The sequence below is a fragment of the Mugil cephalus genome, chromosome 3 (assembly GCF_022458985.1).
Source record: "Mugil cephalus isolate CIBA_MC_2020 chromosome 3, CIBA_Mcephalus_1.1, whole genome shotgun sequence".
NCBI lineage: Eukaryota > Metazoa > Chordata > Actinopteri > Mugiliformes > Mugilidae > Mugil > Mugil cephalus.
In genome coordinates this window covers 21,289,311-21,315,550 of record NC_061772.1, presented here as the reverse complement: position 1 = coordinate 21,315,550, position 26,240 = coordinate 21,289,311, and the positions used below count along the sequence as shown (strand labels likewise).

The 26,240-nt window shown below is 39.9% G+C and overlaps 2 protein-coding genes across 2 annotated transcripts; both read left to right on the top strand.

Moving 5' to 3' along the window:
- The first annotated feature begins 1,138 nt into the window (after positions 1-1,138).
- Positions 1,139-9,222, top strand: scamp2l (secretory carrier membrane protein 2, like). Its single transcript, XM_047581536.1, has 9 exons — positions 1,139-1,299; positions 1,986-2,063; positions 2,155-2,241; positions 3,420-3,549; positions 3,634-3,762; positions 4,520-4,682; positions 5,550-5,651; positions 6,088-6,205; positions 7,024-9,222. The coding sequence occupies exons 1-9, from the start codon at positions 1,243-1,245 to the stop codon at positions 7,177-7,179; spliced, it is 1,020 nt and encodes a 339-aa protein (XP_047437492.1). The 5' UTR covers positions 1,139-1,242; the 3' UTR covers positions 7,180-9,222.
- Positions 9,223-10,481: 1,259 nt separating this feature from the next.
- Positions 10,482-22,395, top strand: bbs4 (Bardet-Biedl syndrome 4). Its single transcript, XM_047579815.1, has 16 exons — positions 10,482-10,559; positions 12,345-12,387; positions 15,083-15,162; positions 16,160-16,223; positions 16,485-16,596; positions 16,933-17,005; positions 17,434-17,487; positions 17,578-17,705; positions 18,432-18,486; positions 18,591-18,659; positions 18,794-18,946; positions 19,209-19,380; positions 19,536-19,605; positions 19,690-19,834; positions 19,923-20,127; positions 21,682-22,395. Exons 1-16 carry the CDS (start codon positions 10,533-10,535, stop codon positions 21,834-21,836), a joined length of 1,605 nt encoding a protein of 534 aa, XP_047435771.1. The 5' UTR covers positions 10,482-10,532; the 3' UTR covers positions 21,837-22,395.
- Positions 22,396-26,240: the final 3,845 nt, after the last annotated feature.

The window sequence follows — 26,240 nt, the reverse complement described above, 5'->3', positions numbered from 1 at the left end:
TGCATGTAATATTGCATTAAGAATCACTCTTAGGTCCTTGAGTGCAATTTCTTTCAGTATACTACAGTCACAGACAAAATATGAAACATATCATAAAACGGCCATTAGAAACTTAAAATTGATTGGTTAAAAACTGCATATGAAATTGTGAATATTGGGTCATTTTGGTGCCAGTGATCCACTAATGAAGGCCATGCTTTTTTGTTAATGGACACATTGTTCTGTTGCCATGAGACAAAAATGGCTAAAACAAGGAACCTAACGCAGGAAACGTGCCTGAAAATGCAGATTCTCAGCCAGGAAGGGTACGGCTGCCACCAGATCAGAAGTGCAGATGCGGTCCTTCAGAAGTTAGATACAGAAATACAGATGAACCGACAGCTTGGAAGACGAAACAAGACCTGGGTGTCCGAGGGATCCTTCAGCTAAATGACAGCATCCTGGTCGCATGTGCAGGGAAAACCCCCAGATGACATCACAGGATCTCCAACAGCAGTGGTCAAATCAAACTGTTGTCCAGTGTTTCACCCGCACTGTACGTGATCGACTTTTAGATCATGGCTTAAGGTCCTACAAGGCTGTCAAGAAGCCTCTAATCAATGAGACAGAGGTTAGCATTTCTAAAATCATAATAATAATAATTCTTATTCATAGATGGCCTTTTTTGTTCATACCCCGTGCATCATGTTTTTGTTTAATGGATGTATCAGCATTTAATGAATGTATCACAATCTAATAACAACAAAATATAATAGCTTATTTATAGGTAACTAGATATTCTGCAAACTGTGCGACATAGGAAAGAAATAACTGCCTGTAATAAAGCAGGCCTTTCAAATGAATTCCAATTTCCCTGGGTTAACTCGGGTTTGTTATGTCGTTACCCTAAGCCAATATTCCGACGCCACCTAAAGGCAACTTGAAACACACTTGGGAGACCAGACTAAAGTCTTAAACAGACCTGGCTTTGCTTTTGCCACAGGAGACTGTGTCTAAGTTAAAGGCCGACTTAACAGACTGTCACGAGAACCGCACATTTGAATCCAATTCGCGTTATTTCTAAAAATAAAGGTGGGCTAATTGATTAGAAATGACTCGGGACGCCCTCCCGTGACGCGGTCCACCTATCGAGCGACGCATGCGCAGAGGCTCGGAGTCTTGCCGCAGCCTCATCCAGGAGTCGCCGCCGGGGAGACGGGAGCAGTCGTTGTTTATTTCACACAACACAAACTTTTCTCCGCGATGTCGGGATTTGACAGCAACCCCTTTGCTGACCCCGTGGACGTAAATCCCTTCCAGGTTAGAGTGTTGTTTTCTTTTCTGTTTAAGAAGTTTTAGAAACTCGTTTTTTGGTGTAAAATGAAGACTGAAAGAGATATGCAACAAAAACCAGTTTGGTTGGTTGCTGGGTTTGGTTTGCCTTGGCCTCAGCATTTCCTGGCTATGAATCGGCACTTATTTAAAATTAGGACACGTTGCAGTCCAGTTATAGTCGTTTTTTAAGGGATTATGTGGAAAACCCACATATTTGCTCGTTATTTAGGCCGTTCGCTCACCTGCTGCAGGTAAGTGGAGACGCGAACAGGTGTCTGCTGATATTTAGCCTTCAGCCCAGAGTCGTCCTCAGATCGCCATTAATAGAAACCTGAAGATAACTCAAGGAAACCAGAACCTAAAGGGGCAATGTTGCATTTAGTGATAACTTTTCTTTCTTTTTATCACGTCTTATATTTTCGCCTCTCATAGCCTTGCTAATGCTTATGGTTGAACATATGTCTTTGTGACATGTTTACTTCTGCTGAAGCGTAATTAGCTTGTACACACATGAGAAAATGTGACATAAATGGCTCCAGGGCTCCTGGATCTGTTAATACTTAATGCGGCGTGAGACGATGCTGCGTTCAGGTGCACCTCCTGGACTGGTTGGGACATTTCACAGGAAGTACCACATAAAATACCAAAACTGTGCCTGATTTCTTTTCCAGGACGCCTCAGTAACACAAGCCACCAGCAAAGTCACTGAGAACGTCGGGGAGTTCAACCCATTCTCTGCTGTTGATATGGTACTGTTCTCTATGCTTGACAGCATGTTATGGTAAATAATAGAGGTGACTTAGTTGTTTATAAAGACCTATTGATTAAATCCTCTCACAGGTACACCACTCGGAGACGACCATCCCCATCTCTGCTGCTTCCTCTCAACCCGCTGTTCTGCAGACCTCTGTGGAGCAGAGTCCACAAGTGAGTCAGATGCACAGATGTACAAAATAAAGGCAAAAGAATAAGCTAGTATGAAATCACAATTTGGATCGTAATCATTTAAGAGCACTTTTCAAACACACTTTGATCTGATAGTTGTGTATGTGTTGACGTGCTCCCACTTTCCTGTTCATTAGGTACGAGTTAATTCATTCTAATAACAGTCCTGCACTAAATCCCTTTTCAACTGCAGTTTAAAAACAGTTGCAGCAGCAATGTACAGGCACTCACACCATACATCCTATATAACAGGGGGAAAAAAAACAATGTACTGTTTACACAATATTTACAAGATTATGGAAATAAGTGAATAAAAAGATGGAAAAGAAATAATGCCCAGAGTGTTATCTGTCACATACAGATGAAGAATTAAACAGGCGTATGGATTGAGGCAGGAAAGATTTCCTGTAGCGTTCTTTGAGACAACAGATGTCTGAGTCTCTTGGAGAAGGAACTCCGTTGTCTGTCTATCGTCTGGTGGAGAGGGTGGTCAGGGTTATCCACGATACACAGCACAGCCTAAAAAAGTGGTGAAATGAAAATTAAAACACAACTGAATCAAAAGCTCTCAGTTATTTTAAATAAATACTCTATACTTGAACTGTACATAAGCTAATATTTAGTATGTTAATTTTCACTAGTGTACCTAATGAACTGGCAAGAGAGTAGTTTTTCTATATAAGACTTGACATTTCCATAAGGATCCTTCGCTATATTACAGCTGAACAATTGTCTCCAAAAGTTATCTCATAACCTGTATCTGTGTGATACACACTGATCAGCCACAGCATTATGACCACTGACAGGAGAATGTGGTAACACTGACTACCTTGGCAAAGGCCAACACCAACAAGTCCATGCCCATTATTTGATAAGTCACAACAGTTCTAGAGGTACAAGGGAGACCCACGCAATATTCGTCAATGCCACAGTGGAGTGTTACTCTTCCTTATTTTATCATTAATGTTACAGACAGACTATAGTAGTTCCAATCTGTCAATTTGAAAAAAAGGTTATTGGTGGAGATGCTCTTGGGTGTAGCTCATGAATTTCCCATCACGGAGCTAGTCAGAGGAAGAATGTCGCAGGGAGTCTTGGTGATGTAGGGACATCGTTGAGCACAGCATTTAGTGAGCCGCTCTTCTTCATCACTTAACCAGGCAACGGCAGCTGCTGCCCAGGCTAAACTGATCAAACAGCAGGAGGAGCTGGAGAGGAAAGCAGCGGAGTTGGATCGGAAGGAGCAGGACCTACAGAACAGGACGGAAACTGGCAGGACGAACACTGGAGGTTAGATGGCTGCGGTTTCTTGAGGTGGTTGCATGTGAAATATGTGAAAAGTGATTAATCAGTTGTCAAATCTTTATTGGTCAGCCAAAGAGAACAACTGGCCACCTCTTCCGAAGTTCTTCCCTTTCAAGCCGTTCATCTATCAGAACTTTGAGGAGGACATCCCAGAGGAATACCGCAGGATCTGCAAGAGAATGTACTACCTCTGGATGTGTAAGTAACCCTGCATGCTTCATTCGCTCAATTACTCCTCATTAATCATTTGGGTAGCATGCTTGACTTTTGAGGATTTTGTGTGTGTGAACTAATTAATGTTCCTTTAAGAACTGAACTCCAAAGATGATATATTTACAGATGGACTGTCAGTTTTTGGACATTTTACACATATTATATTCACTGTGGAGCAGACAAAAAAAAAATTATTCCATCTTTATTGACAATATTAAATGCATTCAGAAGAAGAATATGACTCTCTTCTACTGAATACATCCTTTCTGCACCTCCTGGAAAGTCGCCACATCTCCATACACAATGAGATTAGATTTGATTATTAGCGCCATGTTAACAAAGCCACTTTCAACATGTGATACTTTTGACTTTCTCTAAGATACTGGTTCATTACTGAATGTTAAGTCGCATAAATACAAGAATCATGAGCTTTGACTGCTGATCTTTGTTGGCTTAACACTGTACATGTTACTATTTTTATATTTCATGATAAGGCTTCTGAGAAACTTGCGTGTAGCTCAGGTTCAGGTAGCTCGACTGTGCTTATCAGGTCCTCAACGTCAATGACTTTGACATATAATTAATTAATATTTAATCAAAACACCTCTCACATATATTAATTAACCAAATTCTATTCAAAAGCAGAGTGTTTGTCCTGTAGGTGGATGTCTGTAAATTATTTCCTTCTGTCGTTATCAGTCCAGCTCATTGGTTTCCTGTGTGTGTGTGTGTGTTTTCCCAGTCCACAGTGTCACCCTCTTCCTCAACCTACTGGCCTGCCTGGCTTACTTCACGGCAGACACTGCTGCCTATGGCGTTGACTTTGGTCTATCCATCCTGTGGTTCATCCTCTTCACCCCTGTGGCCTTCATCTGCTGGTACAGACCCGTCTACAAGGCCTTCAGGTACACAGTTGTTGTTGTTGTTGCTGATGATGTATGACATATACTTTGATTTGCTTTCTGTTTTGTCGTACGAGCAGTGAACATAGGGAAGCGGGCAGAAGAGCTAGTAGCAGTACTTAAACATGTCTTTGTCACCACCTTTAACCTCCAACTCGCCCACAGACTTTACACTCAGAAACGTTCAGTAAAAATATGAGAAATGTTCTTTGTTTCCAATTCATGTTTCATGTATTTTTTAATGCATCCATTCTTCCTGCAACAGTGTTGTTGTTTTTTTCCAGATGGTCCCTCTTTATGTCCACCAGCACAGCTCATGCTTGTAAACAAGATACCTTAGGAACACCTTGAGGGAATTTCCCCAAATTTGGCACAAAGTTGAACTCTGTAATGAACTGATTAGATTTTGTCTCTTGCAAAATACTTTTTTTTTTTGCTCATAACTTGGGAATTCATTTGAACATTGTGACAAAGATTCAAACAAATGTCTAATACAATAAAATTAAGTCATGAGATGTTACATCCAAAAAATGACTTTAACGTAACACCGTAATGTAGTTTACATCTGTGTTGACGTTGTTGACAGAGGCGTGCAACCAAGAGAAACCAGTTAAATCTAGTTTCTGCAAAAATGGCTATTTTTTTTTTAGACTCACTTTGAGTCACAGTCATATCTTCAAACTGTTGTTTCTTTGGACTATGATTAACTTCCTCTGTATCTTATTCACTTATGAATATGCTAGTTTAATTAATTAGATGCCTCAGTCTGTAATCGTTCTCCTGACACATTGTTGTATCTTTTATTCTTAAATACCAACTAACATCAATAACATGTACTTTGTTTTTTGTGTTTTTTTTTCTCCTCCTTAGGTCTGACAGCTCCTTCAGCTTCTTCTTCTTCTTTTTTGTCTTTTTCTTCCAAGTAGCGGTGTACATTATTCAAACCGTGGGGATACCAGGCTGGGGTAACAGGTCAGTTTCAACCTTATATCTACTACAGGTCTCTATTTTCATTAGTATGAATGTGCATGGTGCTTTGGGTGGATTCCTAGTAAAAGTAGTTCTGTGCGGGTCAGTGTGTTTCTTGGTTTGCATCTGTGTTTGTATTCTTCCCTCGGATCTCCTTTCTTACATTTCTTTGACAGATTCCAGCTGACCTAACCTCTCTGGGTTGCTGCTTTGTAAGTGTGTGGAACATTTCTCATTGGGTTTCTTTTCTCTATCATATAATATGTCAAGTTTTGCCATCTTTCATTTTTTTTTTCACTCTTTTCCATTGGTCGTTGGTGCAGGCTGTAGGTCATTGGCTCGTTGCTTTATTCCAATATTTTTAATAAAAATGAATGTGATGCCAGTTTTGTACACCATCATTGTAGGAGATGACGTTTTGAATGTCTCTGATTTACAGTGGATGGATCTCATCAATCAGCATGATCGGCAAAAACTTGTCTGTGGCTGTTGTCATGATGGTAGTGGCTGGTTTCTTCACTGTGAACGCTGTCCTGGGTGTGATCCTGCTCAAAATGGTACGCCAGTGTAAAATTTGTGTTACAGTTTGTACTTCACAGAAAGTGTCTGGTTACTACTTCAGTATCAGCTATATATATATATATGTGTATATATATAACATAATAAATTAATGTAAATGAAAGTAAATTGTGTTCTGTATATACTGTCAAATGAAAGATGGCAGTGCCTTTATAATTAATTGCCTGGAATAGAAAACATAATGTGGCATCTCATACCCACACAGTGTGCATGCAGATCAGACAAAGGTACAAAGCTAGGAGAAAAATATAAAAGTACTAATTGTCCATTGTTTTTGAGAGTCCAACAAAACATTGCACCACACAGATGATGTAGAAAAATGATGTCTAAACTGAAACCTTTATCCACTAGAAAAAATATTACCACAAATATGTCGTCTTGCTGCTCACACCTCCCGATCCTCAGTCAGAGCACACACCTCCACCACGCCTGTCATTATTTCAAGTGAGGAGATTTTTAGTCAGTCAACCCATATTTTCATTCAAATACTGTCTTGCTGTTCATGAGAACACAATGAAGGCTTTAAAATCTGCACAGTGACTTATTTTACAAGGCAGTTCACTTCTCAGGCAGCACCTCGCAGCACAAACAATTTTTGCTGTGAACCTGCTGGGCAGCTGAGCTGGGATAGCAGAAGTTATGGATAATAAAGGAACTAATCAAAAAAAGGAACAATTTGATCTTTGTTCTATAACTTTTCTCAAGACATTTATTTTAGGACTGAAAACGTCACACAATTCATTTCTTCATTGGCTTTTCATAACCAGTCACTGTCTCCCTGTTCCTATTGTCACAGGTCCACTCAAAGTACAGAAGGACTGGTGCCAGCTTCACCAAGGCTCAGCAGGAGTTCTCTGAAGGTGTACTGACCAACAGGTCTGTCCAGACTGCTGCAGCCAGCGCTGCCACCTCTGCTGCTCAGGGAGCTTTTGGCAGGAGTCAAGGGAATTAGGCTTGTGTCCCGCATCCATAGCGCACCGGGCTAGTGTCTTCTCCGGTCTGCATGTGAGACTAGCCATGTCCCAACACATTTGGGTTTAAGGTCTGATTATTTATAGGAAAAGGGCTGAAAACAAGTAACATGTCGCTTGATCAAGTCTAGGGTTCTCCCGTTCTCTCTACTTCATCTCCAGAATTCAAAAGAGGTCTCATAGGAGCATGCAGTGCCTTGATGTCTTCACTGGTATGTTGACATTCATGCTGCCAGAAGTTATTTTAGGAAATGTACAATATGAAACCTTAAACAAGAGGCTGGGGGGGGAGGGAGAGCATGAGAAACAACGCATCACATTAAAATTCCAGGAAGCTTAAAAAATGTGTACTAAAAAGAGCTAAAAACAACATTTTATTTTAATTCTGTCTTTCTTACAGGCGAAGGGGCATAAGTATTAGTATATTTCTATCTCAATGCTGATGTAGATATAACATATTAGGCCTCGAAACTAAACACATCTCACAGTGTTGGATTATATCAAAAAAAACATACTTGACATGGGAATGTTTTGCCATCAGTGAATGATGGATCCATGTAATGTAAGTGTACATATTTTAGTCATTACAGCAGCGCCTTACAGGGTAACCAGCGTACCAGACATTTTAATACTTACAGTGCAATTTAGTGTTTCCTTGTTCCTTTCCTCTGAGGCAGATGGGATACGCTGTAAAATGAGATGCATCGTCTTAGACTGCTGTGCTGTGTGACATTTACGATTGTTTTCAGTGTAAAATTCTGTGTCAGATGAGCTGTGTGGCTCATGAAGGTGACGGGATGAAGGTTTTTCTTTGTACTGTTCCAATCAGATTGCTGATTTTTGATGAAGGTAGGCTAAAAGCTGTTCTGAAACGTGAATGAAGATGTGGTTTAAACGGGATGTTACATTTTATAATTCATATCATATAAAATCATATCTTTGTTTTGTTAGTCTTGCTGTGATTAAAACGAAAGGCAGGATGCATGTTTGTTCATGGAAAGTTACTGACATTGTAAAGAATTTAGTTGTATTTACTTAAAGATCAGAAAGAAGTCAATAATTGTCTAAGTTATCCATTTACTTTGACTTTGTATTAATAGCAATGACACTGCGGACAAAATGAATGTGTTACTGAGTAGTTTATATTTTCTAGCTGTCTTTCTTTTCGGGTACTAGTATTTCTATGTCTTTTACGTCTGGATACATACACCAGTCAGCCACAACATTAAAACCACCAACCAGTGAAATGAATCACATTGAGGATCCCATTACAATCTAATATTCTTTTGGGAGGCCCGAGTCCTGGCATGTACGTGGATGTTTATTTGATTTTTACCACCACCTGAACATTGTTACGGCCCAAACACACCCACATGGCAATGGCTTCTTTACATTCTGGCGCCACTCATCCTTGTATCCATGATTCTGTGACGCTGTCACTTGTTCCTTTTCTTTCCTGTGACCACTTTTATTTGCTACTGATCACTGCAGAGCTAACTACAATACTTAACTACAGTAATATTTTTTTCTTTTTTACTCTTTTCAGCATCTCTCAAATTTTTCCTGAATTCATCAACTTTGAGGACAAAATGTTCCCTTGCTGCCTAACATTTCCCACCCACAGACAGGAGCCATGATAACCAGATAATCGGTGTCATTCCTTCGCCCGGTGGTCATTATGTTGTGGCTGGTCAGTGTACACGTGTAAACCCTTTCTACTTTAGCTTTTATGTTACAGTGACACTGAATCACTTTGATTTGATTTTACCTCAGTGCCTTTAAGATGTAACCTACCAATTTTTTGTGTGGGAATTTAAGCACAAGGCTGTTAATTAATTAATTGTGAATGTTTAGTCGGACTCTGTTTGTCTTCGTGGTGAAGTTTTAACCGTGCATTAATATGTGTTTGTACATATTGGTGTTATTTAATATATATATATATATATTTACTGGAGGGGCATTTTGTTGGTAATCGGTTCTCAGTCTTAACGTTCAATAAACTGTGAGATTTTTTTCTCTTTTAAGCGGCGACTTAATTATCCTGAATTTACTGCATATTTTAACTGCATGATGTGAAATGCATGTAGATGTATGTGTTGATTCACTTCTTAAAGTTAATGGGGTTTGTGGTACCTATGAGCTGAATATACAATTTTTTCCCTTCTTAGTTGAAAACACAAATTATCCGAACTTTTTTCCTAAACACGTTCCAGTTTATTCTGAATGTTCCTACTTGTTAACAAATATGTTTCTGGTCTGTCCTGATTCACGTACACATCAACTTTCAAGGCACACGTCACATTGGTGACTTCTGTATGTCTTAAAATTCACAAAAAAAAGTCACATACAGTAACTTTATTCAAATTGTCTCTAAAGCAGGAGAGACCTGGAGTAAAATCAGCTGTTTTTACATTTGTAGATGGGAAGCCTTAGAATGTTGCTTTTCATAATATGCCATAACACGTTCTTTGCAGACTACACCTGTTGTTCTCATAATTAAACTCTCATTTCAGGTCTGGAGAAATCCTGGAAAATGTGCATGTGACTATCTTGTTTTCATAGTTATTCTTTTAGCTGGAATTTCACCTGGAACAAGTTTATGAAGTTATGCACTTGCTCTCTTTGTGGAAGTTTGATAATTCTGTAGAACGTTGCAACTTAATCTGAATGTTCCTTGTTCTGTTGAATTAGACTGTGCAGATAATAAGTGTAAAGGAACGCCTTAGGTCTGTACATCATAAAATGGAAGCAAAGATTATTGACTTAGACTGCTGGACTTGAATAAGCATATCAATAGGTGTGACCTGGATTAACATTTTTTTCAGACTACACCTGCTTCTTTACAATATACAGTCCTGCTGTTAGTGTCACCTGTCTACATAACCTTTCTTGTTTCTTATGTCATCAGTGGAGACAAACTGGACAACATGCATGTGAATAGGTTGCTTTCACAGAAAAGAATATATATGACTTCTCATCTCAACCAAGAAGAAAGCATGCATGTAAATAGGTTCATGTTTAGAAATGCATTACATTGATAATTTCATCCGCTACCTAAAAATCTCAACCTCAAATCTCGATAATTTCATCTCCTAAACAAATCCTGTCTGCATCACTGCCACATCCATTGGTTGAATATAATCAGGCTTCTTTACACACCCGTTTCAGCAGCATGTTGTCAATTATATGGTTACGTAACTCATATACGAGCATGCGATTGGTGGAGGTTGAGCTGGGCGGGGCACGCTGCTGACGTTCATCGATACGACCGGCGGCACGTCCGCATTCCATTGACGTATCCATAGCAACAGCTTCTAGTGTTGCTCATCCCAAGATGGCGGACGAGGATAAAGCCACGGCGGTGAGTGCAAAAGCAAAGCTTGTCAACATCTGCTTGGGTAAACATAAAATATGTCACAGAGTTAACTGGCAGGAAGCACATTAAATGCGTTGGCTTGAGTGCAGCTCTTGTGTAACCCTTATTTGAACGTTAGTTTGCCACCTGGCTAAGCGAAGTGGGAGCTAAGTTGATTAGCTAACTGTAACTTGCGAGACTAATTCCCACTTATCCGAGGGCGAATTGAAGCATTGACTGCCAGCAGTCATACCTAGGTCAGGTAACAACAACAGAAATGTAACGCGACAGGGAAAATGTGCGTTGTTAACCCTCGCTTTATACTAGATCGCAGAAAAATGTTATTATGCAGCTCCGCTGTAAATGGGTTGACCACCATCCCAGTCGTGTTGCAACCATGATGCATGCAGTCTATGATGCAAAAAAACGCAGAGATCTTTTATGTAAACTGCTGTCATTGATTTGACGCGAAGCAATCCACAAGTGAGAAAATATGGAGTATTTGAAGGAATTGCGCATGCGCAAATGTCTGCATGCATTCATACTTTATCTAACCACTTAACCACTGACTAGTTTATACAATTAACAAACTGTTAATACAATCACTGTCACAGCATACACATAATAATCGAGATTTTAATTTCTAGTTTGACCAATATAAGAGACATTTAAACTAAAATAGTGTTGAAACGATTTTACAGTTCACTCTTTATCACTGTTAAAATCGCACACTTGATGGACTGATTAATTACATTCAGAAGACTAACAAACGTTTTGTACCAGCTCTTTAACAATATAACTTTTTTTATTTAGCTCATGTTCCTGCATGATTTAGTCATGTTTTACCAACCTTGCATTGATACTAAATAGAAGAATCTGGCCAATTTAATTACAATGATATCCAACTTTAAAACATCTTAAACTGAACATATTGTTGCAAAAATGTCTTTATTTATCACTTACTTGCTTTAAAATCTAACTGAAATAAAAATATGCAGTTAATTTCACATGTGCATGTTTGCAAGAACCCTATCTACGAGTTAATAAATAATCATGAAAAAGTAAGTTACCTTTATTGTTTAACAAAATAAAAATATTTCCTCGTCATTTCTTGTAGAACTTCCTAGAAGTTCCTTTTATCCTTTATGACTGGTACCAAATAGACCAGAATCCTATCTCCAGCTCTCACGAATTTGACCTTTTAAATGAGATCTATGAGGTTTATAGATCTATAATATCACTTATGGGCAACCTTTTGGTCAGACACACCTGTGGGTTTTCAAGCTTGCCTCAATAAAGATATTGCACAGATCTGCGTGTGCACACTGTGTAAGTTCCCTTTCATCATACATACATTAAGAATCGTCTCCATAAAGTCCTTATCTAATTAGCAGATATCTGAATTTAAATAATATATATTAGTAAAGCCAGTACAACCAGAGAACTAAATAACACTAGTGATGCCGTGTTCTACTGCAAAAACGTGGTATTTATCTGGATGTTTGACACGTGTAATGTGTTTCCCATGTCTATATGATGAACAGAACAGATGATCTTTCATAAACATGTAAATGTAACTCATCTTTACTGACCAAGTACGTACACATACACCACTTATGTACACAAAGTAATGACCCACGTCCTCTTCTCTACCCAATAAACAACGGCTTTCTGAGCGCCTGCAGCCACATATATTGGTTGTGGGAAAAACAGACATGCCGCATAGTGAATTTTACTTTGACTCCTGGCTGCTGTTAATTATCTGTTTTTGTTGTATTTCATTTATTTCAGCTCCCACTTGCTACTGAAGCCAAGAAACGTCGTGCACCTAAAGGTACAGTAAGGCAGCCACAAGTCATTTTACATTGACTCTTTTTATGGCACCTATTATCTCGTCAGTGATTTCTGACAGTTTGCCTGTAATTGACAAATGATACTGAACTTTTATACTAATCGGCCTGCAGAGGTCACCCTCGCTCTTCTCTATGGCTTCAGATATTTTTCTGTGTGGAAAATGTTATAGATGATTGAGGATATTTTTTTTCAGAATTGCGAGCTAATGTCCCATTAAGCAGTTAATACTGATGCTCATAGATTAAGTTTTTTTTTTGCATTTGTTTTGTGTATTGTTGTTATTCTCATGAGAAGACAAGCCCTGTGGAGCCAATTACTGCAGGTACACACTATGGTCTAGCGTAGTATTTCCCTGCAGGAATCTTTCACATGACATGCAAACCCTTACTGTGGTGTACTAAGTAGAATCTGAAGAGGCAAATGTAAGATGGCAGTAGTAATAAAAACAGAAAGTAAAGGCTCTATTTAAAATTTTTCATCTAATATAAGTGAACAATATTCATCCGTGAAATACTAAAATCAAATTATGCTATATATTTAATCTTTCTTGTGGCAGCAATACCAAAATAGCCAAAAAAAACACACACACATTTATAACACCCTGAGGTTCAGGATGTAATATAAAAGTGAAAGTAAGTATAAAATTGAACTGTGTACACAAAGGATAAAGTGTGTTGAAATATGTTACAGTAATGACACTAAGAGTTCACACTATATGTTTCTGGTCCACAGTCACATAAAGGCTGAATAGTCTAAGCCAGAGTTCAGTTGTGTCCATAAGCTACTGAAATAATTCTGTAATTTGTGTTATTTAGTGCATAGTTAATTATGTTAAAGCATGTTTCGTCCTGTTATTATTAGATTTTGTGCTGTGCAAGTCCCACTTTGTTAGCAGTTAACACCCAGAAGGTGTAAAAAAAAAAATCTGAGAACCAGAAAGACCTAAAACAAACTGCAGATTCCTAAAACTCATTTCACCTGTTTACTAGTTAAGTTTGAGTTTTACGGAGTGAAGTGTCGGTTTCTTGACACTAATTCTTTTTTTATTCAAGACACTGACACCCATTGCTGTCATTTTCCTGAGGACATAAGTGTCAGCAGTTCAGTGTGCGACTAAATGACTTGACAAGATGATGGGCTTTTGATTTTTTTTTTTTTTTTTGTCTTTTTGTGTGGCAGAACTTCCAAAATAATTTTCATCATATTTTTCATTACGCTCTCCCCATGTGTCTTTTGATCTCAGCACGCCTCTCTTATGCTCTTATCCCCCTTTTCACACTTGGTTCAAAGCTGTCTTAGCTTTAGCCTGCTCAAATTTTATAATGCAAAAATTCCTCCGTGTTTGGGATGAAGTTGTTCACTATATTTAGGAGACCTCATGCTGCGCTCTTCTTCTCTGCTTTATTCCATCATTCTTGCAAACAGTATTTGCAGGAATATTTGTCACACATGTATCCCAGCTCTCCTCTCTAAATCTGCCCTCCTTTATGTATGCGGACGCTGGGGCACCGCAGGACCACAGCTGAAACCCGGAGACAAGAATGTTATTGCTGTCTCAGCAGGAAGAAAGCGGATTAGGTCTCTACAAATAGGACCAATCCGAATCTTGACGAGGAAAACGTGTGAAGCCTGTGCAGCGATGGAGAGGATTTCTGTGAATTATCTGAAATAGACTCCAGTTCTAGCAGCAGATCACCGAAGTGCTGCTTGAAGTGCTGACAGATAAAAAACAGAAGGGAGCTTTGGTGAATTCACGCTGTATTTTTTTACGCAGACAGTTCATTAATGATATCCCTCAATGTTAGCGCCAGACTCAAAGCCTGGCTCTGTAATTCACATCGCCTTGTAGCCTATTTTTAGCCTCCGAGGAAGGAAGTAGGTACAAGATAACAGGATTACCAAAATCAAACTCGCTCGAATTGGAATTACGTTTGCTTCCAATGTTGTACTCCACCAGGAAGAAGACTCGGAGCATTGAGGTTTGGTTCTTGAGGTTACCCAGCCCTTTGTAACAGTGGCTCATTCCTCCAGCCTCCCTCTTTAAATCAGCGCCTCTCTACCCTCTCTCTTCTGTCACAAGCACCTGGCTTGCGAGACACATTGTTGCCCTGGCAACGGGACGACTATCTCAACCTGTCGAGACATTAAAAGAGAGACGAGGGGCGAGAGAAAAAGCAGTATATCTAATGAAAAACTTGCTTACAAGGTGACATTTACAGCGCGGCTGGTGAATTGATTATAGTTTAGCCCGGGGTTTTTAGCTGAAGTGTTAACATCTATGTTAACTGTCAGATCAAAGACTTGCTAGTGACTGCAGAGGGAGGGTGCTTTCGGGATTATTTATTCAGCTGTCAAATTAAAACAGACTCCATGCATTAAAAATAGTCCAAATAGACACAACATTTAATAGTCGTAGCTGTCTGTTCATGAGTTAAAACTAGCCAACAAGCTGAAATTTACAGTGTGCCCGGTGGATTGAATTAAATTCAACTTGTGGATTTTGGTTACAGAGTTACAACTGTGTTAACTCTCAGATGGGAGATTTACTAATGAAGGCAAAAAGAGGGCACTTTCAAGATTAAGAACTCAACTAAATAAGACGTCTGAACAGTAAAATGTAATTAACTAATTAATAAAACTTTTAAATTCAAGTATTTCTGTGTTTCCCCCCCCAGCTCCGGAGCTTCCTATTGTGGAGAGGAGAAACTGGCTAATCCACCAACACTACATCCACAAAGACTATGATACTTGTAAGGTAAAGTACCATCATTCTTCCTGAGGTTGAGTCTGTCTGGACTGAGTGTTGGTCTGAATGATCCACAACAAACACACTGAAGACGAACTTGGATGTGGTAAATCATGGATTTATTGACTGCATTGTTCCCTCAAATGACTGGTAGGTACTTGCACTTCCAAGATATATAACTGGAATACCCCTTCTCACTTTCTCTCGGAGGATCAAATTCATGTAATCCAATAATGAGATGAGATTTATTTTTAAAGCACTTTTTTTGTAAATTGACCAAAATACTGGACAAACTGAATTGGAAAAGTCTGTAAAAATAAATAAACGCACAGTCAACACAAGGAAATCAAGAATACTGAATACTTCAAATACTAAAAGACACAAAAAGAATAAAAATGAGCTTCAAGATGTTATTTAAAAGCAGACGCTGCTCCATCGTTTGGGGTCTGCAACCCTGAGCAAGTATTCAGTAGCCCTGAGTTACCTTACTGGGTGGTTGTAGGAGTTCATAGAAATAAGTTGGAGCCAGTTTGTTCGGCAATACGTGCGCAAACACTAAAATCTTAAAATCAATCCTAAACCTACTGAGAGCCAGTGAAAGGAAGCCAACACAGGGCTCTCGCTTTTGTGTTTCTATTAAAAGACGAGCTGCGGCGTTCTGCAGAAGCTGAGACAGAGGCCTCGATCGCAGCAGCATATAAGGCATCGCAGTAGTTATGAGGAGAGGAGATAAAAACACGTACAATCTTTTCAAAATCTTTAAAAGGCAAAAAGAAACTAAGAAATCTCAGTTGGAAGAAGCTGTTCCTCTGGATTTTTGTTTGTCTTATTTAATACAGTTCATCTGTTTACGTGTTGTGTCTTGGTTGTGATTGTTTAGAGACGTGTTGGAGGTAGCACTCAGGCTTATTTTCGCGAAGCATAATAGCCGTTAACTGTTCCGGGAAGTCACATCATCCACCGCCGTTGTTGACGTTCCATCCCGTTCTGTTCTGCGTCCTTGTAGGTGATCATCAAAGAACAACTGCAGGAGACTAATGGCATGTGTGAATATGCCATATACGTTCAAGGTGAGCCATCCTCTTCACAGCAACCGTTCTCTCACACACACTCGATGCGTGTGATGTTAATTAACAGCGACATCAAACAAAACCTCTGTGGCAGTCGACGCCCAAGCTCCCCAGCACATCATTTAGTTTTCCCAAATCTGCTCTTTGGACCCCATGCTGTGCCTTTGATATTAAATGCAGATTTTTTTTAAACTTCCTCGAGCAGATTAAGATCCTCTTTTTTTTTTTTTTTTGTGCGCGTCTTTATTTTTTCTTCCCCAGCACTAATCTTGCGTCTTGAGGGCAAGATCCAAGAGTCCCTGGAGCTGTTTCAGAGCTGCACCATCCTTAATCCAAGCAGCACTGACAATCTCAAACAAGTGGCCCGATCACTGTGAGTCTACCCCGCTGAAGCCAGAACAAGTGCACCAAGCCTTCACCATTAGCTAAACACAACAGAATAGAATAAGCCTTTATTGCCATCGTATAAGTAACACAACGAAATTGCATTATTACAAAAATGACATACACATAAATCAAGTAAATAGAAACATCAAGCGCATAATTTAAACAATGGAATAAAAACAGCAGAATAAGACATTATTGCATCTGAAATAAAGTGATAGCATCTTAACTTTTTACAACTTATACTCCAAGAGTTATTCAGCATGCACATAATTAAAATGGCTCAATTCCTCATGTGCATTCTTCTTGTTTATTCTCTCTGTAGATTTCTTCTGGGAAAGCACAAAGCAGCTATTGAATTTTACCATGAAGCTGCAAGACTCAACGAGAAAGACTGGGTAAAAGAAAAGGAGCACTTCAGTAAAGAGTTTCTGCTTTTGTCTTTAAGTTTCTAAGGGAAAGTGTTTTAGTTGCCCTGGAATCTTTTTGTCCAAAAACACAGCATGGTCTTTTCTCTGCAAACTCTTCCCACATTTAGGAAAGGATTGAATGTCTCTTTCTCGCTCTTGCAACAATTTATCAAATACAGCTTCATTCTGCATTTCCAAACAGATCCAGGGCTGTTTCACTTGTGCAGCCAGTTTTGTATTAAACTTATAAGACGGGACCATCAATCACAGGTGCTGCTATGTTTAAGAAATGTGAACCGCAGAAGTTTGTTTCCGCAGAAAAGTTGACTTAAATAACCTTTATATTTGGAGGTTCGTTTTAGCTCAATTAGCATGCAGCTGCGCTCCATGTAAAATTTGACATTTTCTCACCCCAGGAGATCAGTCATAATCTCGGTGTGTGCTATTTCTTCATCAAAGACTTGAAAAACGTGAGTATGCCGAATTTGCCGATGGTGTACAGGACAAATTGTCGTCGTTCCCCGCGGGTTTGATCCGTTTGATCCTCTGTCTCTTGTCAGGCTGAAGAGCATCTAAACATAGCCCTCCATATAAATAAGCACGACAAGACTTTCATGATGCTCGGGAAGGTTCATCTGCTGGCTGGAGAAACTGACAAGGCCATCGAAGTGTATAAGAGAGCAGTGGAGTAAGTAAAGTTTGCCTGATGAATGCAATTAAAGTGGAATACATGTTAAAAATGGCCTTTTTTATACATATTATGAACTACCAATAGGGGGTTTAGGTTTTAAGCTCAATTGTTTACTAAAGTGCAGCATTTTCTACCTCCTGTCAAAGAGTTACAGCAGCCTGGCGTATTGTTCCAGAATCAGTTGGTTACTTTCAAGTTTCATTTTGATTCATTTGATCATTTTCCTTCTCTGGAGCTCATTTCAGTGGAAAAAGTGGTCATCACTTTTTAACTTGAGGTCCTTTTCATTTAGGAGAAACTCAGTTCATTTCCTCCGCCATCCACATGCTGAATATTTAAACATTAGGCCATGGTGTAAATAAGGAAATGACATTGGGGTCTATAATAGAGCTCATTATGGCTACCTCCTGTTGGGGGCAAATGAATTAATCAAGCGCCCCAATACTAGTGTGGCTTTTAATGAGACTTACCACTGTGAGTCTGATTTTAATGCCGATATTTTTTATTTTTTTTGCCATTTTTCTTTGAGCCACATCATCCCTCCACAGGTCGTAATTAATGCTGAACAATTATGCTGAATCTAAGCCTGGGTGAACAATCAGTGGTAGATTCCCTGAATATAAGCACTGAATGTTTGCTCGAGAGAAAGTGCAGGCTTTAGATGTAATTACAGGCACAGATGAAGTTACATTTTTCATTCGACTTGTCTCATTCTCGATTCAGATACTCTCCAGAGAACACTGAACTCCTCACCACCCTTGGCCTGCTGTTTTTGCAGGTCGGTAGATATTTTTTATTTTTATTCTTTTGAAACTTTCCTGAAAGTAAATTATGTGTATATGCACCCACAATGCGATGACAGTTCTGTTATTTTTTTTTCAGCTTGGCAAATACCAAAAGGCATTTGAGCACCTTGGTAACGCCCTGACCTTTGACCCCAACAATTATAAGGTACTTGCTCGTACGATACCGTTATGTTTTTAAGTGCAGATCAGTCGAAATCTAAAGTCATGACTTGCGACGTATTCTGCTTCAAAGGGTCCTGCAGTATCTCTCTAATCACTGTTTTTCTTTTTGATTTCCAGGCCATCCTGGCTGCAGGCAGTATGATGCAGACCCACGGTGACTTTGATGTGGCCATGAACAAGTACCGAGTGGCAGCGTGCGCCGTGCCTGAGAGCCCCCCTCTCTGGAACAACATTGGCATGTGCTTCTTTGGCAAAAAGAAATACGTCGCTGTGAGTGATCCTGTTTTTGAGCTGGCTCGTTTTTGTAAACGAGAAAACTGCCAAAATACAAAGTATGATTTGGGCACCAGCCATGGACAGTTCAGGCACTTTGTACTTAAATATAATAATCAGGCTTGTGTGCATGTGATACAACAAGTCACTGACACATACGTATACTTATATACGGCCCTCAGTGTTGACATGCAAGACAAAAAATGGGCAAGCGGAAGGATTTAAGCAACCTTGACAGTACTGACAACTTCTCCCACAGGCCATCAGCTGTCTGAAGCGGGCCCACTACTTGTCTCCTTTTGACTGGAAAGTGTTGTACAACCTGGGTCTGGTACACTTGACCATGCAGCAGTACGCCTCTGCTTTCCACTTCCTCAGTGCGGCCATCAATCTGAACCCACGGATGGGGGAACTCTACATGCTGTTGGCAGGTACAGGAGTCGGAGAGACGGAGCATCCATTCATTTAACTCTGTTGTTAAAGTGGAAAACCTGTCAAAGCACAGATAGTGTCAGCTGTTTAATTTTTTTCACTTTTTTTTCTACCTATAAACCTATTTATATTCTCACATATTTATGGCGAACAGTGGCTCTCACCAACTTGGAGGACGTTGAGAATGCCACCAGAGCGTATGAACAAGCCGTGACTCTGGACGCGTAAGCTTTCTTAAAAGTTCTATCAATCTGAACTTGACACTATATCAGATTATTGATTTTCTTTTCCATTTCATTTTCCTGCAGATCCAACCCCCTGGTCAATTTGAACTTTGCAATCTTCCTTTATAATCACGGCGACAAGGCGGGAGCTCTGGATCAGTACCAGGAGATGGAAAGGAAAGTCAACGTTCTTCGAGACAGCAGTAGCAGCTTTGAGTTTGATCCTGAGGTACCGTCTATCTTGTTGTTGATTATGTGTCTGTCTGAAGTCAGTTGTCATTACGTGTTGCCAAAGCTCTCCTTCTAATCTCCTACAGCTAATGGACATGGCTCAGAAAATGGCAGCTGCCCTGCAGGTGACAGAGAGTCTGGTTTGGACAAAACCGGGCAAGGATTCAAAATCTAAACCTCACTCGGCAGCAGCAGCCAAAACTCCTGGAGCTCCACTTGGTACTAACCAAGCTCTGGGTCAGGCCATGTCTTCAGCTGCGAGCTACAATAAGAACATCCAGCTGCAAACAGGTAGAGTTACTGCACCTGCGGGATTTGTACAAAGTGTCAAAATCTCTGTCACCACAGCAGGGTGAAGCCTGGTGGGAGGCGTGACAAACCTAAGCCAGGCTGAATATCTCTCTTATGCTTGTTATAAATTTGAACACAAACTGAAAATGTGTGAAAGAAAATATTCACCCTACATCTCCAGTGTAATACTGACAGTGCAGCTGATGACAAATCCCACAGCTTCCACCTCTCTCCTTCGAACCAAAGTCCAATATTTTTTTGTTGAAGTGAGAACTTTAAAATACCTTTTTCCTTTGCATTCTCTGCCCCCATGCCCTCACTGCCACAGCAGATTTAATATATGGGCTGAGGGGAAGCAGACTATGTATAAAATATCCCTCGCCAGTATAGAAAATAGTATATTCTTGACAACAAAAGAGAGTGTGGAATAATGATACACAGGTAACCTTATAAACTCATGGCTACTGTGTAGTGATTGTAGTGGCGTGCAGCTCTCAGAGGTAAGTGGACAAGAGGGCTGTACTTCATGAGAGCCCGCAGGCTGCATTTTCTTCCACTTATGCTTGGTTGCACCAGAACAGTGCATCCACATTTAGCGACAATGACATTTTACATAATTACCCTTGTCACAAGTCTCTCACTCAATAACTAAAATGCTTGAAGTGAATAAATGTAGATGTATATATTGGAAATATAGTCCTTGAAACATTTTCCAAAGGTACGGTCTATCATGAAAGTACATTGCTCAAATGAAAATAGAGTTATGTAAAAAATAATAATATTCATTTTAATGCAGAAATTGAGCGGCTTTCTGCAGTATATCTCCGCATGTGTGCTACAGAAGGGGCTATTATGAAGGCAAAGAACAGTTTAGTCGCCGGGTGAAGTTTGCTTTTACAGATGATATAAATGTGGCTTGAGGCCAAGATACATTTAAAAAAAAAACTAATTTTGATATAGTTCAGACTTAACAAATCTACATTTCAGTTTGTAGTTTGCTAATGACACAATGAACAATAACTTTCCAGTTTCCAACCACAATGCATCAGTGTTTTAATTACCGCTGCTAGAATCTATTGCTGAACATCTGTACAATTAAAGCTGATGTGTGACCTGTAGCCAGCTTGCCTCAAATTGATCTGCAGTGTGACTGTATTTTAATTAAGTCTGAATCAGGTCCAGTACAGCTGGATATGTAAAGGCTTGGAGGCAAATCACTTTAAAGTTCCTGATTAATATTAGGTGCTTTAGAAATAGTAGGAAAGCACTTTCTCTCTTTGACCGCACAAGGTGCGATTGTGCTGCGTAATTCCCCAGACTAGAGACTGAATGACAACAGTGATACAACAACGATAACATCACAACTCTTGTTGTTTACGTCAGCCAACCCCCCCTTAAACTCTTAAGTGGATCACATCTCACCTTCACAGATGGGCAGAACACCTGAGAGCATGTTCAACAACAGATTATGGAATTCATTGAGAAGTCCTTTTCTGAGCCTTTCTGAGTCATAGTGGAGCAAAACACAACAAAACACTCCACTGTCATCTTCAGGTGTTTCCAAAGGCCCTTCCTCGGTCCTTGAGCCAGAACCGGATGTGGATAAAGCCCCCAGCCCCCCCACCGACCCTCCAGGCTCCCCAGAACCTGCAGAGTCGGACAACCCCAAACCCAGAACCTCCAAGAAGAAAACCAAGGTGGAAGAATGAACTCACTTGAACGGTTACATTCTTACAGTACTTGACGTCCTTGTCATTATCACACTCGGAGGCTAGTTAAGGCTTTTTAACAGCAACCAAGCTACTGTGTTTGTTTTGTGTTTCACATCCTCCACAACCATCTCAAGGGAAAGGTCAGCGTTTACTTTTGTCATTCCGTACGTCTCAGAAATACTGAATGTGCATCACTTCTCACTTTTAAACCAAAATTCTGGGCTAATAAAACCCTTGACACATCAGAATCAACTCACAGTACAAGAATCCAACAGAACAATAAAATGAAGTTACACGTGTTGTCTTGAGGGGCCCAGCAATAAGATAAAATGATGATTTTTCCTTGTATTAACATTCCTATACAATCTAATACATGTGAAAGAAATGCTGCGACAATCACTGCGAGTATCTGAGGACAGGAAGTTAGAATAGTCAGGGGACGTGGATTGTTTGTATGATAGGACTTGAGTGTAAATAGTGAGAACAGACTTTTATATGTAGATAGATGTATGTTTATAGAAAACTATGTATTTAATATTAAATGAGAGACTTTAAACGAACGTCTTGCTTCTGATTTGTGTGTTTTGTTTTGTTTTTCCTGCGTTCACTTCAACAGATCCCAACCAACAGGGGACAGTATTGTTTAGGAGCTGCTCTTTCTACTCAATGCATGACCTAAATAAAAAGAATAACTAACAAATCAATACATTAATCCATGAAGATGTGAAAACTGTCAGGATACCATCTGTTATGTGAAGGTTAAGTGTGTGTTTGTGTTATGTTTAGTTGCTTTACTTTTGGTTTGGGTGAGGAATAAATTGTTCCAGTTTAGCATAAAACTTAATAAATGATCTGTACTGAAGATCACTTACAAACTGACATTAGTCATGTGTATAAACTACAGTATGCATCTGAATATTTGAAAACATTAACCAAAACTATTTATGAAATATGGGCCCCTGAAAAAATGCACATATACAGGAATACTGCAGGTTTAATTCTGTGGATTAATGAATCGTTGTTTAAGCCAATATCTGACCCTATACCATCTGCATGTCACAGCAGCATCAAACCAGGCCAATTTTTTTCCAACTGTAGGCCATCTTCCTCAGGATTTGAGCATTCTGAGATGTTTTTCTGCATACCTCATCTGTAGCAAGCCCTTATTTGAGTTACTGTTGCCTTGTTGTCAGCTGGATATCTTCTCTTCTTTTCAGATCATTCTCTGTCAACCCTATAGATGTTGTGTGTGTGAAGGTGCAGCTTATGACTAACTTAAATCAACCACTCTTCATCATTCTTATGCTCAGTTTGAACTCCAGCAGGTCGTCTCTTCCCATGTCTAAGTCTCTAAATGCTGCCAAGGGGTTGACTAATCAGATATAGTTTATATATGTAGTATATATTAATATGCAGCTGAACACATACACGTAATAATAGTAATAATAAATGTAGATCTGATTATCGCTTTAGGGGACTCACGAATGCTTCTAGTAGTTAGATGTGAGTCTCTCTCTCTTTTTTTTTTTAAGACGCATGAAGGATTTTTTGTGACCCACATCTCCTGCTGAGCGGAGTGTAAATATTTATTTTTCCTGTGGCTGAGGACAGCTGCTGTAGACCAAGTGTCAGGTCAGCATGGCTGCCGCTTGTCCGTCTTGCTCCCTTGTAGAGCGTGTTGCGGTTGTTTGTTATCTCAGCGCAGCCGCGTCTGCAGGAGGTTGTGAAAGTGTTTGTGCTCTGGTTTTTAAAAAGCTTGGCAATTGTGTTCTCTTTTCTTTCCCTTTTTTTTCTTCTGCGCACCAGAAAACTCCGAACTATTACTGCGAACTATTCTTCCGTTGCAACTTTCACATAAAGAGACAAAGGCTGTCAAAAGAACCTGTACGCAGCAGTATATGACCCAGTTTAATATTAAAACCGGGAGTATTGCTTTTTAAATTTTACTTATTCGCATCAACTTTTTCCTTATCTCTGTGCATGCGCCTGATTGGTGAATCACCACCAAACTGTTTACATGCTCTGAAGAAAGACTATACATGCTGATCACCCCGAAGAAGAAGAAAGAGACACAAAATGAACACAAAGCACATTAAGGTCCTCAAACCCTCAGCTTTGACCTGGTGAAGGTCTGTGAACAAGCGACACAAGATCTTTTTGGGTCTGGGTTAAACATTTAGAAGAGCAAAACCTTGTAACTGTTGCATAAATCCTACCTAGATGAAGACTGATCGAAACAATCCTAATGTTGATTTATTGCTGCAATACATCTTCCAACAGCAGTTCTGAACCCATATAGACTCTGAACAGAAGAAATACCAACAGACAGGGGCTGATATATCTACAAAGTCGACAGTAAAGGAGTTATATCCAAAATATGTGATGACCAGAGCCAATGGACAAGCACAGGATCTCTGTGAGCTCTGTTCAGCGTAATGATCCAGGGGGAGAGGCCACAGAAGTTCAGCTGTGAAACAGATTCATAGCTCTTCAGTCTGTGGGAACTTTTACAATTTAAGGAACTATATTATTTGCACAGGTCCAGATAGAAGCTCAGCACAATATTTCCAGATGCAGATGCGCCATGTGATCAGGCATAACATTATGACCACCTTCTTGATATTGTGTGGGTCTCCTTTGTGCCTCCAAAACAGTTGTGACTCATCAGAGGATGCACATGGGAGTTCTGAGGGTATCCTGTGGTGTCTGGTAACAGAATATTGTTAGTGGGGGGGGTCTTTGTGTCCTATGGGTTGAGGGGAGGGGGTCTATGGAGGGGGTCTATGTGGATTATCCTACAGATAATTGATCGGTTTGGGATCTAGTGAATTTGGAGGCCAGGTTAACACCTTGTGCTGTTTTGGAGTGTCAGTACTACTGGGGTCGGGCTGTCTGGTCTGGTCTAGGTGGGTGGTACATGACTAAGTGATGTCCTCATGAATGCCAGATGCAAAGGTTATCCAGCAGAACATTGCACAGTCACAAGATGGTCAATGGTATTCACCTGTCAGTGGTCATAATGTTGTCACACAAGTCACACATTAGTTTATAAAGCTACAAATGTTCTTTTTGTTTGTAAACTTTTGTCAGAAGATTGCTGCCATCGAGTTCTTTTAACATATTCTCAGCTGAAGTGGATCATTTTATTGGAAATCTCATTCAACACATGGCTGTTAGTCACGCTACAGTTAAATTCTCCCCGCCCCGCCCGACGAAGCCTCGCACAGCTCTGAGCCTGCAGATGCACACGGCGGAGTTCATTGATCTGTTGGTGTTACTTTGCTTTTAGGATGAAGAAATGGCATCTACTTGCTCTGCAATTATTTCCAAGAGACTGTAGTTTTTTCATTAGGAGCTTGTTAAACGGTGCAAGCCTGAATTGCCTGCGGTCGTAACTTTTACAAGCCAACTGATGGCCTGTAAGTTACTGCTGCTGCAGTTATATTTCAGTGCAGCTGTGGAAGATTGCTTTTCCATTTCTCATTTTTCTACAATTCAAATAGCCCCCAGAAACGCTGGGTACAAAGTGGACGTCTTCCATAAACTTCTCTGGGTCCGGAGAAATGTAGGTTGTGATATTTCTTTCACTGTTGGGCTGTTTTATTCACATTTTACACACTGCAGAGGATGTAAATTCAATTGATAGGCCCAAATAAATTAAGTGTTTTGAAAGGGAAGGGAAGTTTTGTGAAATAAGATTGTGGATTTTATTTTCTATTCCTGAATTCCCATCCAGAGTGTTTCTTTAATATAGCAATGTGGATTGTGGTTGTTTCCTCCAGCTACAGGCATCTCGCACCTGACAGGCTGCATTTTTGTTTATTGCCTTGCAGCACGTAGCCGGAGAAGGCTTTACTTGGACAAATAGGAGGAAGAAAGGTCGTATTTCCTCGTAGGTCGTATTTGAAGTGCAGAGGTGTGTTGTGGATTGAGGATTGGGGCTGTCTGGATCTCAGATAAGCCCTGCTGTTAACTTTCACCCCATTTTCAAACTTGGCATCTTTATAACCCCGGCCTTTAACTTGTACTGTATCTGAAACTATTATAATTCTGCTTGCGTCTCCTCATGCAGTCCCTTCCCTTTGTCTGGTACTTTTTTAATCGTCCCCCAAATAACCGTAAGGTTGAGCACCAATGTCACTCTTGGCCACTGAGGGAGGTTGAAAGAAGACGTTCATTTTCATCCTACTTAAACTGAACTTTTTCTTCTTCTTCTTCCTCTTAATGGGGCACATCAGTCCTAAAACAAAAGCAGCATCACAATTTTTGACTCGGTAGTAACTTCATAAAATCCTGTACAGGAAATGGTGACACTGGAAATATGCACCATGCAAGTAGAAAATTGTTTATATTGTAGAGGTCTTTATGGTAGTGTTTTACAACCTTACTTTAAGTGAACTA